Source organism: Bremia lactucae, linkage group LG7 (assembly GCF_004359215.1).
Source record: "Bremia lactucae strain SF5 linkage group LG7, whole genome shotgun sequence".
NCBI lineage: Eukaryota > Oomycota > Peronosporomycetes > Peronosporales > Peronosporaceae > Bremia > Bremia lactucae.
Window position 1 is genome coordinate 2,541,195 of NC_090616.1, and position 13,279 is coordinate 2,554,473.

Consider the following 13,279-nt stretch of genomic DNA (forward strand, 5'->3'; position numbering starts at 1 on the left):
TTATTTATTGCGACAAAGCTACATGGCCTTGATCCCAGCGCGAAGAACTTTCGCGCTGAGGAAGATTTTTATCTCGATGCTTTTCTTAAGCATCGATGGTTTAGTGGCAACAATAAGCGAGATAAAGTCTCGCTTATGCAAGCCTGGAGCGCGTTCATTCGCAATGTCAAAGACATTGGACGCGAAGCCTGGCTTCAAAAACTTAACGCGAATCGCGTTAAGTTTGAGAAACGAACTCCAACCGGTGCAAAGTATAAATTGCATCGGTTGTCAGGTGAGGCTGGGCTTCCATGCCTCACGTGGGGTGATCCCTGTCCGTGTTGTGTAGACAACTCGAAGAGGGTAAAAGAGGATGTCTATTCCCATTCTTCGCCCTGGGGAAGGGCTCGCATCTCTATTGAGATGCGTGACGCGAGTGACGTTTTGCAATCGATTTACAAGCGCCAGGGGCACGTGTTTTCCGATGGGCCCTTCTGAACCATCGGATGGGTCTCGTCATACTGACGGACGAGGCCCTCAACATCAACAACCAGCTGGGACCAAGCCTCCTAGCTGTCATGCGAAGGTGGAAACCCGCGCCAGCGAACAAGATAACTCGTTCGCTGCCCCTTCAAATCACGGTGGTTCTGGATACGTTCCACAAGGAAACGCTGACCACCGTGGGAATCCACCAATGGTTGTGGTGGAGGGAAAATTAGATCCGAACCGTATGTCGGATCTAATGTCAAGGATTGACAAAATCGATCACTTCCTCCATGATTTGGAGGAGGGACTTCACCACGAGCGAGGCAAGCGTCGCTCGTTGGAGCAGACGATGCAGGCTCACCATATCGAGCGGTTGGAAGACCGTTCGAAGAGTGCGTACTCCATGTTGGAGTACGAACGGAAGTATCATGCTGTTCGCGATGAGCTGTCGTCAGCTCATCGTAGTTTCGAGGATATTCGGAACCGGCATGAGAAACTTCAGGTTCAACATGAGAATCTGGTTCGCGATCACAAGAATCTTGTAGGGATTCATGAAAAGGACGGTCAATCCGTCCTCGAAAGAAACAGCGTACTGATGGTAAAAGCGGAGCCGACCAACGTAAAACGTAGGATGCGTTCGCATCCTACGTGACAATTCTATTGTGTACGCATTGCTTGTGCGATGCAGTACATGGAAAGAACCAATATACCTGGGTAGTTGTTTGCTGCTACCCATATTAGTGACTACACGGTTAGGTAACTTAACCGTAGAGAGTAGTACAAAGTCATTATTTTTAAATCAATGAACATTTGCTCTTCCATGTTTGTCTGCATTCCGTTTCTATCGGTCCACTGCGTTAGCAATGGAATTCTATACGAAACGGATTATCGATTCTCGAGTTAGCAGAAATTCTTCTGCTAACTCATTTGTTTTGTCTTTTTCAGTGCGCTTTGTGCGTTCTGCCATGAGATCATTCTCATCTTCGATGTCGATTTCTTCGACATCGACATCACTCGCGTCGTTGTTAACTTCGACGCGTGATGAGCATGAGCCAGAAGTGGACTTGCGAGTCCACCCCTGATTCAAAGGTCACTCGTTTAGACGTGTCTTTGATCGTCCTAATCTGTCCGGTACTCGTTTCTCGAGTCACCACGACCGTTTCTGGGAAGCGGGTGCCGTTGCACTCCTGGCTAACGAACCCGTTCCAACCGCACCAGGCTCTAGGCACTTTCCGGTTTATGTGACGCTTGACTTCTTGTCAGCTCGCCGTCTACTGCCACAGGCTCTCGGCTCTGTGCAGGACATTCGGACGCATGACTACTTGTCATCGTCCTTTTCACTACCCCAGTCTCCACGAGCTGGGTAGGAATTGGTGACGTTTGACATCCCGTCAACGCACCCTCAATTGTGTTCGACACGACAGCAGTTGCATACGCCTCTCGCACGAGCACATCCTTTGGGTGTCCTGCGTAGAGTTGCAACTGTGCGTGTACGCCAGTCTATCCATGGTTGGTGTTTTGCCAACCATGGCATGCTTAGGATGAGGTCATACGAACACGAACTCTCCATACCTAGCACTGAATTTCTCTTTACAAGAGAAGTCACTAAAGCTGAAGGCGAGTTCTACCTGAATTCCCTCAGACTTAACGAGCGCGCCGTTTGCTAAACGAACAGTCACCTGTTCTCGCTTGCCATACTGGCAAAGCGACTCATACATCGCCGTTCTCTTTCTTAGAGCCGCGAGAGTTTTATTATGTGATGCACCCGAATCCACTAGAAGGGCCATCATCTGAGCGCTGAGCTCTCTAGTAAAGAGGACGGGCCTTCGAACGAGGTGTTTGAGACCGTCAAAGACGAAATTGCGGAGGCATCCTCAGTTGAGGTGCTCCGGCAAGTCTTTAAATCTGCCGAGGAGATAGTAAATCTCGCGGAGATGTCGTGGGATCTGTTCCTTGCCAAATTAAAGGAAGGAAAGATCCACGAAAAAGTCACACCAGTTCCAAAAGAGAACTTGGTGGACTGTTGCTCGTCGTCCACAATGGACGAGAGCGTCCTAGAAACGGACAAAAAGAAGCGGTACTCGCTGAGAGACAGTTCGTTGTTTGAGGTTCTGTGGAAATATCGCGATGTGTTCCCAGAAGGAGTGCCGAGCCGCCTACCGCCAGATAGGAGCATCGGGCACGAAATAGATCTCGAACCTGGCCCCAAGTATTGTGTGCCAGGCAACGGCCGTTGCCGAAAGAACAAGTCGATTGTATGGATGAGTTATTGACCAGCGAGCCAAGGCGGGACATGTGCGTGAGAGCAAATCGCCTCACTGCCGCCCCACCTTTTGTGTGCGTAAATCCACAGGTGGATGGCGCGTGATTCATGCTTATAATAAATTGAATACGGCGACCATTCCGGCGCAAACGCCAATCTCGCGAAAAAATATCTTGTTGTCCATGGGAAAGTCAAATATCTTTTCCGCGTTGTATTTGAAGGATGGCTACTATCAGATACTAATGAGAGAGTCCAATGTAGCCAAAATAGCTGTAAGCCCCCCAAGCGGTATGATGTGGGAGTGGCTTGTGATGCCCCAAGGTTTTAAAAACGCACCAGCGACATTCAATGGAGTGGTGGTTCACGTGATGCATCAGCATCGTGCCTGCGCGCCCCATTACTTTGACGATGTATTCGTGCGTAGTGGGGCCGAGGACGGGCTGAGCGCACTAGAGTCGCACAAGCGTCATTTTAGACGCTGTGTTGCAGACTTTAAAGGACGCCCGATTGTACGTCAATTTGTAAAAGTGCATCATAGGGGTCCCCGAGATACCTGTGCTGGGCTGCATCGTACGTACACGTGGTGTCCCAGACAATGTAAAATTAGTAAAGGAATGGCTAACCTCACGGCATGTAAAGGATTTGCGCTAATTCCTAGGGCTCGGTAATTACTTGCATAAATAAAGCAAGAATTATGCTGAGCAAACTAAACCATTATCTGACCTCCAAAAAGGACGCAGAATGGGTTTGGTCAAAAGAACAAGATGATGCGCTCGTATTAGTGAGGCAATCTCTTGTAGAGACTACTTGCAAAAAAGTATGCTCCTGTCAAGTTTCGAGTGCACCTATTGGGCACCGAACCATTTGCGATTTAAACGGATCACGCATCACTGCGGACCGCAATATACTCACCGCACCTCTCGCCTATAATGGCAAGATGGATTACATTCTTCTATGAATTTAATCTCAAAGTTGAATACAAGCCGGGTTAGTCGTATGTCTTGGCTGACGCTTTATCGCGCAGACCCGACTTCGAGGTAAGACACCAGGAAAGTGTGTCTAGTGCTAAAGCACAATTTCAGCCGTCGACGTTGGCAGCCATGAAGGCATAACACGTGACGAGCTCATTGGCCTCTGAGATAAAGAGAGCTACAGTCAGGACGACCACTGTCGCCTGCTGTTGGATCACTTCGGTGAACGAAAGGTTTCCCTTCTGTCGCACCTGAAAGCTAAGCTCAATCACTTTAGCTGCAGCGATGGCCTGTTATGGCATCAGCTGTCACCTTGTGATCCCTTGAGAATCTATGTGCCTCATGACACAGATCTCAAGCTGATGATCCTTCTCGAGCACCATGATGCGCCATCTAGTGGGCATCTGGGCCGTGAAAAGACATTCTTGCGAGTGTCAGAGGAATTTTGGTGGCCACATCTATATAGATGGGTGGCCAACTATATTCGCTCTTGCGAACAGTGTCAGCGCATTAAGCCTGCACCGTCCAGCAGTGCGCCACTGAAGCCGCTACCGATTCCAACCAACTGTTGGAAGTCATAAAGTCTGGGCATCATGTTTGGCATGCCGCCCGATCATAAGAATCGGACGGGGCTAGTCCTCAATGTAGACAGACTGAGCAAAATGGTGCATTCGGCACCATGTAAGACATCGATCACAGGCAAGGAGGCAGCTCTCTTGTTCCTGAAACATGTTTACCAACTACACGGGATGCCCGAGTCCATAGTATCGGACCGGGATCCACGTTTTACGTCTGGTTTTTGGCGACATGTGGAACTTGCTACCGGTAGCAAGCTCCACATGTCGACCGCAGATCATCCCCAGACCGATGGCCAAACAGAACGTGCCAATCGGGTCGTGGCGGATGTCTTACGCACTATAGCAACTCCCAAAGAGTGGAGCAAGCAATTGCCCTTTGTGGAGTTCGCTATAAATAACAGTGTCCACGCCAGTACGGGTGAGACACCGTTTTATATTAACGGACTGCGCCATCCTCGGACGCCAGTCTCGTTTGTGCGCAGCCCGAGTCTTAGTGGGGGAGGGCCCCTCACTATGCTCGGTGCGAAAGAGGGACATAGTTTCGTCAATATGACGATGACCCATGAGGGTATCATCTCAAAGACAGAAACTTGCCCTAGTGACCCTGCCAGTTTAGCAGTGGTCAATAAAACTACGCCTTATGACCGACCTCTTGGCGGTATCATAGGCGAGTTTGATGCTAAAAGCGTGAGCGAGGCTCAACGCTTTGTGGATGAGCGATTAGCCATCACACGTAAAGTCCGTGACGCAATGGCAAGCGCACAGGACAAGCAAAAGGAATATGCGGACCGAAATGGTCGCAAAAATAATGAACGCTTTAGAGTGGGTGAAAAAGTACTATTAAAGACTGCTACCCTACCTAATAATGCAATTTCTGTACGACTGGAGGTACTACGATGTTTTGTAGTAGTTTATCATTAAGATAGTATTAAATAGATCGAAACAGAAGATTAAATAAAGTTTTCTTTCAACCCTCTTAAAGCAGGTATTTTAAAAGAGAGTTTTCTTTGCACGTACTACGTGAAGTGACGTGAGACACCACTCGCGCTGAGGCAGTGCGAAGTGGACTTGTACTGAAGCAGTACAAGTCAGAGTGCCCCGTTACACACACCCAAGTGGTAGGTACAATTATACACTTAAGTAATTGACCATCCCCTTAAGTACACGACTAGTACTCAATGGGGATTGTGTAACTTTAGGGCAACTTTAGCCCATCACAGCTCGCTTTGATTTGCTCCTTATATCCTTTTGTGTCTGAAAATGCGACGTATCTATACTAGAACAATGAGGTAATGTCTCGATGTCTTAGTCCCGTGGCATTCTATCTCGCTCAAGCCCTATTATATCCATTGTAATCTATGTTTTGGGCAGGTACGATTTCTATTTTAACAAAGCTGTAATATACAGTAGGGAAAATAGTTGATGTTGCAGAAAGCAGCCATTTGCTTTACATGATTGGTCAGCAACTTTACGCTATCTGATCCGAGAATTAGGAATTCACGCATTCACTCCTAGCAGAACGATGGGCCCGACTGGCAACAACAGTGCGGACCCGCGACTCTCGTCCAGCTCGATGTATTTCTCGCACACTATTACACCCGCTCCAGCCATTGCGCTGCAGTACACAGCTCTCGAAGCCATTGACGCCAAGCTTACTGTGTGCGAACAATATGACGCGAGTATTGGCTTTGGCATTCGTAGAATTGCGCGAAACCTTCGTCGACACATTCATACGCCGCAACTGTCGACAAAAAATACATTGCGCTCCCTTCAAAGCAATGTGAAAGACTCGACACAATACTATTGGCAGAATCTGGTTATTTTCCAGCGCGAGGTACTCTGTGGTGTGGCGGCCATGCTGCTTATGATTCCCGAGACAGTGGCCTTCAGCTACGCAGCCAATTTAGATCCGTTAAATGGGCTGTACGCCACGGGCTTTCTTGGCTTATCTGTAAGTTCATTTGGTGGTGTCCCAGCCACCATCGCTGGAGCTGCTGGTGCTGTGGCCATGGTCATGCCGACTATCACGAGTGGCACTGGCTCGTTGGCGTATTTGACGTATGAAGAACGATTGCAACATCTTTTTGTGGCTGTCACAATTGCTGGTATTATGGAATTGTCGTTTGGCATTTTAAAATTATCAAAACTGTTTGCAATGATCCCACGTACCGCCCACATTGGCTTTTTAAATGGATTGGCCTTAATGATGTTTCTTTCTCAGAAAACAACCATTCAAGTGTGCAAAGATGACATTATGCGCTTTGGCGAGTGTGAAATTGCAGGGAAACTTGAATATATGAGCGTGTCGTCTCCCACGACGTGGGTTACTATCAGTCTGGTTTTTACAACCATGGTCATTATGCATTTCTTTCCTAGGACTCCATATATTGGCCACTTGATTCCACCGACGCTTCTTGCAACCGTCATTGGCGTTGGATTTGAATTTGGCATTAATCGTCCGTTTCTTGGCTACAATGTGCGGACCATTGGCGACACATCTCCATTGAATGGTAGTCTCCCGACATTTGCGATCCCAAAGTTTGGCAATGTTCAAGACTGGGGCGTTGTATTGTCCACAGCGGCAAGTATTATGGCAGTTGGGCTCTTTGAATCGCTAATGACATTGCAGTCTGTTGTGGATTTAAAGAAAGAGCAACTTTCACAGACGGCGACACGAAAAGAATGTATCGCGCAGGGCATTGGAAATGTTTTATGTGGCTTGTTTTCAGGCATGGGGGGTTGTTCAATGATTGCTCAATCCAATGGCAATATTCTGAATGGTGCACGACATCGACTTTCTTCATTTATGGGTGGCATTTGCACGTTTTTGGTTGTGTTTTTTGCGAGTTCGCTGATTGAGTGCGTCCCTGTCGCTTGCCTTTCGGGCATCTTGTTTGTAATTGTTATTCACACTTTCTGTTGGCCATCTCTTAAGCTGATATTTCGGATCAAGATTACCGACGCCATTGCTATTATTCTTGTGACTGTGCTCGCGGCGGCAACGAATTTGGCTATTGCTGTTATGGTCGGTGTCGTCTGGCAGTGTCTGGTTAATGGCTGGCAAAGCGGACAATTGTTAACTTCGCGCACGGGTACAGAATATGTGCCAGTTGTTATCGCACATCATGGCTCGACAGATCACGAAGTGCTTACAACTCATGAGGAGGCGAAGGTATATTACTTTAAAGGCCAGCTTCTTTTCTCATCTGTGGCGTCTTTTCGCGAATATTTTGATGTGATTCACGACCCAAATGTCGTTGTTTTAGATATGTGCGACTGTACATTCGCCGACTTTTCGGCCGTTGAGGCGCTACGTGAGGCTGCAGTGCGATACCGAGATGCTGGCAAGACTCTAGTGGCTCGTAACCTCGACAAGAAGTCGCTGGATATGCTCAATCACGACTTTGGTTGGACTTTTATTGATCATATTAAAATGTTTACGCCGGGCACTGTGTTTGATGATGACAAAGAAAGTAAGGAAAAGATGGACAAGGAACGCTCGTCGCACGCTTCGCTTGTATCGCTTCATCAGCTGCATGGTTTGTCACCTGAGGCTTCCAAATCGACCTTTTTGTAAATCTGAAAATACGGAACGGTGGATGAAGGAGAGCTGAACAAAAATTAATTTGGATACATGAAAATTTACGCCTAGACCGATTAAATTCTAATTTGGCGTTGATTTATTGACCTTAAATTTATCTGAAGTAGTGTGGCAAGCGCACTCGTGGCGAACTGCCAATATGCTTCTACTTAGCTGATTTGCTGTTGAGTTTCAGTGCACATTTGCCATACTAGAATGGAATTAGCAAATTAATGGTTGTTGAAGTTGAAGTCAAGTCTGGTTTGATGCACCACAAAGATTAATTTTAATAGCATAGGGGCTTTGCTTAGTACCGCTTGCACCTTGTCACGATATCGGAGACTCTACGCGCTTATGCGTAAGTCGATATTGTGAAATATCATTTTGGCTTCCTTTAAAGCTATGCATCATTTGCAGCGCCGCATTACTTGATTGTTTTCGATTAAGCTGGAAAAATTAACAAATACACCATTTCTCTCACGAATGTTATGTACTTTGGTGGGTCATTTTGCTGCGCAAAGATCGATTTTTACAATTCAACATCTTTAATAAATTGAAGTTACTTTTCGCGGAGACATAGGCTTTAAAACGTTCGGAAATCTGCTGCAACATAAGAGCAGAAAATTACGTATCGGACATCTTATTATATAAAGGCAACGTGATTATCAATTTGCACTTTAAACGCTCACTGGCTTTGACTCTACAATAGTTATTCAACTTTTCAATCCGTACATTTTCTTATAAAGCAAGGATATTTTTCGTTCGCGCAATCTGCTATCGCATAAAACCTTTGTTCTTATGATCGTTTAGATAATTTAATAATTAAATTTACTTTTGTTTACATATTAATATTCACAGTTCGATTTGACATGAGCTCTTACCAGATTACAGCGAAGTCTAAAACATAAAAGTAGCTCATGATATCACCCTCACCATTCTTCGTCGCAATCCTAGTATCACCCTTGACTTGATATAGGCTCCAATTTTCCCGATTCTGGATCAACACTATACTTTTGATCATGCTGTTTCAGCCAATCTTCAAACTCTCTTGCTTCCGGATGAAAGTGACAAACTTGCTCGAAAACTGCCTTCTGCATAGTTTCTTTCGAATCAGCTACGGAATCATTCAAACAATGAATTGTTCCAACAAACACGTCTTCCTTTTGCTCTGCTTCGTCGTAGCCATACGCCACGTCCTCTTCGGTATAATCTCCCATAGACCGGAAAGCTTCTCGCAAGTACGGATGTTTTAGTGCTTCAACAGCCGTGAGCCGTTCCTTTGGATCATACACAAGTAGTTTCGCCAACAAATCCAGAGCTTGCTGATTCGCGTTTGGATAAAGTTCTTCGAAAGGAATCTTAACACGCCGCCGCTGTCGATGTACCCATCTTTGGGCCGCTTCTTTATGGATTTGTGCAATGTATCCGATTTCAGGCGTACCTAGCACATTGAAAATTTTATTTAATTGGTTGATCGTACTTGTTCCTGGAAACAATGGCTTACGACCAAGTAATTCACCCAAAATACAGCCAGCGGACCACAAATCTGACGGTGTATCGTATTTGCACCCGCTAAGTAAAATTTCCGGAGCTCGATACCATCGTGTGACTACATATTCCGTCAACTCAACAAATGTATCTTTTGCCGAATCGTTACTTCTTTTTGCTTTGGAATGGTCCACATATCGAGCTAATCCAAGATCACAGATCTTAGCTTCGCATGTACTTGTGACCAAAATATTCGAAGGTTTTAAATCACGATGCAATACATTGGCCGAGTGCAGATACGCTAGAGCCCGCAAGATTTGACGCATAAAATGAGCCACGTGTTCGTCTGTCAGTGTCTGTGTCGAATGAATCACGCGGTGTAAATCTGTTTCCATCAGATCCGTGACAAGATAAATGTCTTCCAAATACGAGAGCCGTTCAGGTCGAAGAACATCATACAATCGAATTAAATTTGGATGACTCAGCTGACGGAGAAGACACAACTCTCGAAGAATTCGTTTCGTATCGAGCAAGTCTTGAAAAGCATTCGTCACTTTTTTGATTGCGACAGTCGTCCCAGATTCAATGTCACTAGCTGCAACGACTTCACCATACGTCCCAGCACCCACAACTTTAATCAATTGATACTTCTTTGGAACATCAAATCGAGTACTTTTTCCATAAAACGAATGACTGTCGTGTGTCAGCTGCGAATATCCATTCTTCTCGTTATTCAAATTCTGAAGCGGTTGAGACTCGACGCCTTTATCCGACGAGAATGAAAATGCTTTTACAAGCGCTTTTTGTTCCGACCAGAGACCTTCATGAAGATTATAGCTCGATAAACTATGCAATAATGTCTCATTCGCAGATCCTCGTCGTGATTCGATAAGACTTCCGTCACTTGCCATACGTCGAAGGACTTGATACTGTGGAAACGAAGTAGCGGACGGGATATTTGGAGCAAAGATAATTCCCACTTGAATTCGACCGCGAAAGACTGTCGGTGGTGCCCAAGATTCCTTACAATCATTGTACTGATCACACAAATTGTGCCACCTTGGAAGTGCACCGTTCGCTTTGGCATCTGCAGAGCCATGAACAAGCGACAAATGAGGCGTCACGTTAATCTTACACACCCCCAATAGCTCGTCAGAAAGCAAAAATCGACTTTGAAAAACTTCGACTTTTAAAAAATATGTAAATCCGCGCGTACAACCAGGAAACTCGAGTCGTAGATTGCTACACCAATTTGGATTCAAAATCCCGCCTTTATGGTGATCGTTTGACGTCACGACTGGCATACATTTGCAAAGATGTGTAACACAGCCACTAGCATCTCCGAACGTAGTAACAGTACGTTCGCTTGAAATGCCTGCGGCGCGACGTAAGCCACGAAAGAATCGCGTGCCTTTCGATGGACGAATGTTCTCTTTTCGAGGACTTTTATGAAATGCCGTCGCCAATTCGTCTCTAGTTGAATCCTGTCCTTCTTTAATATCCAATCCACGCAATGTTTGTTCCATATGCGTGCCTTCTTCCAAGATGCAGCGAGCATAAACAGGATATCCCTTGACTCCAGGAGGATTGGAGGGATTCGAAGGACTCGGTTTCTTACTAGTGTCCGGCCCTGCGGTCGTCTCTTCGACATGCAATTGTTCAGCTCGTAACATCTGCACGTAAAACGTTCCTGGCGGGATTGAATGAGAAATAGCTGAGGCTTCACCTGGTAAAACAAGTCGAATGTTTTCACCTCGAGGCGCATCATCAAACGCAACGGAAAGCGCAACTGCATCTCCATTAAGATGCCACCGTACTAGTCGATCTTTATGATCAAGCCATAATTCATGCACAAACAACTGCGTGACCCGACGAGCGTCCGTGTGCAGTAAATTATACGTTTCCTTCCCCGTAACAACGATTCGCTTGCTCCACTGAGCGGATGGAGTTGACGCAGAAGGAAGTGGTGACATTGTGGTTGGTGTTGAAGACACTATTGATGAGTTTATAGGAAGAGGAGACATCAAAGCCTCCGAAGAATTTCCTGCTTCATCGACAAAATCAGCATCGCCACGGACTAGTTCAATCACTTCTTTTAATGAAAAATGATCGACTGTAACAGTATCGAGCAAGGTCGAAATAAAGAGCAATACACCATCATATCGACGATATTGCCCCCAAAACGGTACAATCGGTGGAAAATTGGACGTCACGACAATGTCAGGATGCATACTACGAAACAACAGAGCAAAGTCTTCAACTTCCTGTCGTAATAAGGATCCAAGAAGTCGATAAAATGAATGAGGCTCGAGGGGCTGCGATGCAAACGCCACAAACGGACGCGCAACTTCTGGAACTTGATCAATTGCAATCTATACATTAATAAACAAAGGCGTGAGTCATGAAAATAGGGCTGATACACTTATTCCACAAACGTACAAGAATGACGCGCTTCCATTGCTCCTTTTCAAAGGCTGTTCGAGAGCTTAGATGGTTTGCATGACCTCCTTCTGCAATGACACGAAACCCGTTCGGTTTCCCAATATCTTCGTCTTCAATGGCTTGAAGTTGAATTCGGCCAATTATTTTAGAATTCGAAATAAAGTCTTCTCGTGTTTCATAGAAAGCTAACGTATCATCCTCAACCACACAATACGTGGCTTTCCATCGCAGTAATACGTCACTCTTCTTGCTTAGGTAACCTTCAAAGGTTATATCGCGCGCTGTCCGGTATCGAATTGTATGCGATCGTCCACGTGCTAAGGGTTCAATTTCTAAGTCAGAATCTGGTGATCGAACAGGAGCTTTCATCGCCGATGACAAAGGAGAAAGTGGGGGTGTCCGTATGCATGGGGAAAGTGCAATCGGGGTCGACTCCAAGTTTATTATTCTATCCAGATCGGTTTCTTCTTGAAACAATAAGCTTGTATTTCCACTTCGAGGATCTGGTCGTTTGGGCACTTGAATGGGCTGAAGCCGCTGCTGCAAAAGGCATAAAAATGCAATCATTTTGGAACGAGGTGCGGGGTCCGTATTTTTAATTGTTATGCAAATCTGCTCCGAGTCGCGAAGCTGTTCCATTTGAGCCAAAAGGAGAGTTTTCAGTCCGAATTCATCTATAATGCTTGCATATGCGAGGATAACTAACGGACTTTTAGGCGACGTTGGAAAAATCACGAGGTCGTCGCCTAGTGCTTCCATAAGCTGCTGCTGAAAAGGATTGTTCGCGGCAGTACTTGAATTTATCAAGTTCTGATTTTGATGTTTCTGTGTCCGGATCATCCGGTCCCCAGCTTGTTGCGTATACTTTGAGAACGTGCAGCTGGAACACACTTGTTGCGTTGCATGAAGCCACAATTGCTCAAATACTTCCAATGCCATCCATGGCTGATCCAGACGTTCAATTTCGACTGTTGTCTCGGCTTCGTCGTCTAGTGTTAAATTACTCTCACGCCGTCGCATCATGAAAGCTAAACTGTTGAGAAAATGAGTGCGCTTTCTTCAAAGAGATACACTGGATGCAAAATGTCACGGAGAAAACGCCACGAGCAGGAGCCGAAAAAGAAGAATGTGGATAATCGCGCTTGCGGGAAAAAAGAATGGTATAGAAGCTGGCGGTGGTGTCGTGCAGAGCGACAGTTGGAACCGACGACCGATTTGGCGACTACTAAATTTCTTTTTTAAGAGTTCTAGTAAGATAAAAATAGACTTAACAAAAAATAAGTACCAGGCGAAATTCTGTAAAGAAAGCTGCAAGCGGCAACTTTTGTGCAAAATAGAGATTTATCCGCAATAAATTGTTAATCTGGAACAAATCAATTGCAAAAAAAGCTTCGTGAGGATTATCTACCATACCTGGCCATTTATTACCATATCTGGCCTGTCGTGTATTTAATGGTACCACAGGCCAGGGATGGTAGCGCCTTTATAAAAC

General features: G+C 45.7%; 2 protein-coding genes across 2 annotated transcripts; one reads left to right on the plus strand and one right to left on the minus strand.

The window, feature by feature from the left end:
* Positions 1 to 5,799: 5,799 nt before the first annotated feature.
* CCR75_006483 (uncharacterized protein) lies at positions 5,800 to 7,854 on the plus strand (the record flags this gene model as incomplete). The annotated part of the gene is made up of 1 exon (XM_067964553.1): positions 5,800 to 7,854. The coding sequence occupies one exon, from the start codon at positions 5,800 to 5,802 to the stop codon at positions 7,852 to 7,854; it is 2,055 nt and encodes a 684-aa protein (XP_067816049.1).
* Positions 6,162 to 12,810, minus strand: CCR75_006484 (uncharacterized protein; the record flags this gene model as incomplete). Its single annotated transcript, XM_067964554.1, has 2 exons — positions 6,162 to 11,717; positions 11,785 to 12,810. 2 exons carry the CDS (start codon positions 12,808 to 12,810, stop codon positions 8,814 to 8,816), a joined length of 3,930 nt encoding a protein of 1,309 aa, XP_067816046.1. The 3' UTR covers positions 6,162 to 8,813.
* Between the last annotated feature and the right edge of the window lie 469 nt (positions 12,811 to 13,279).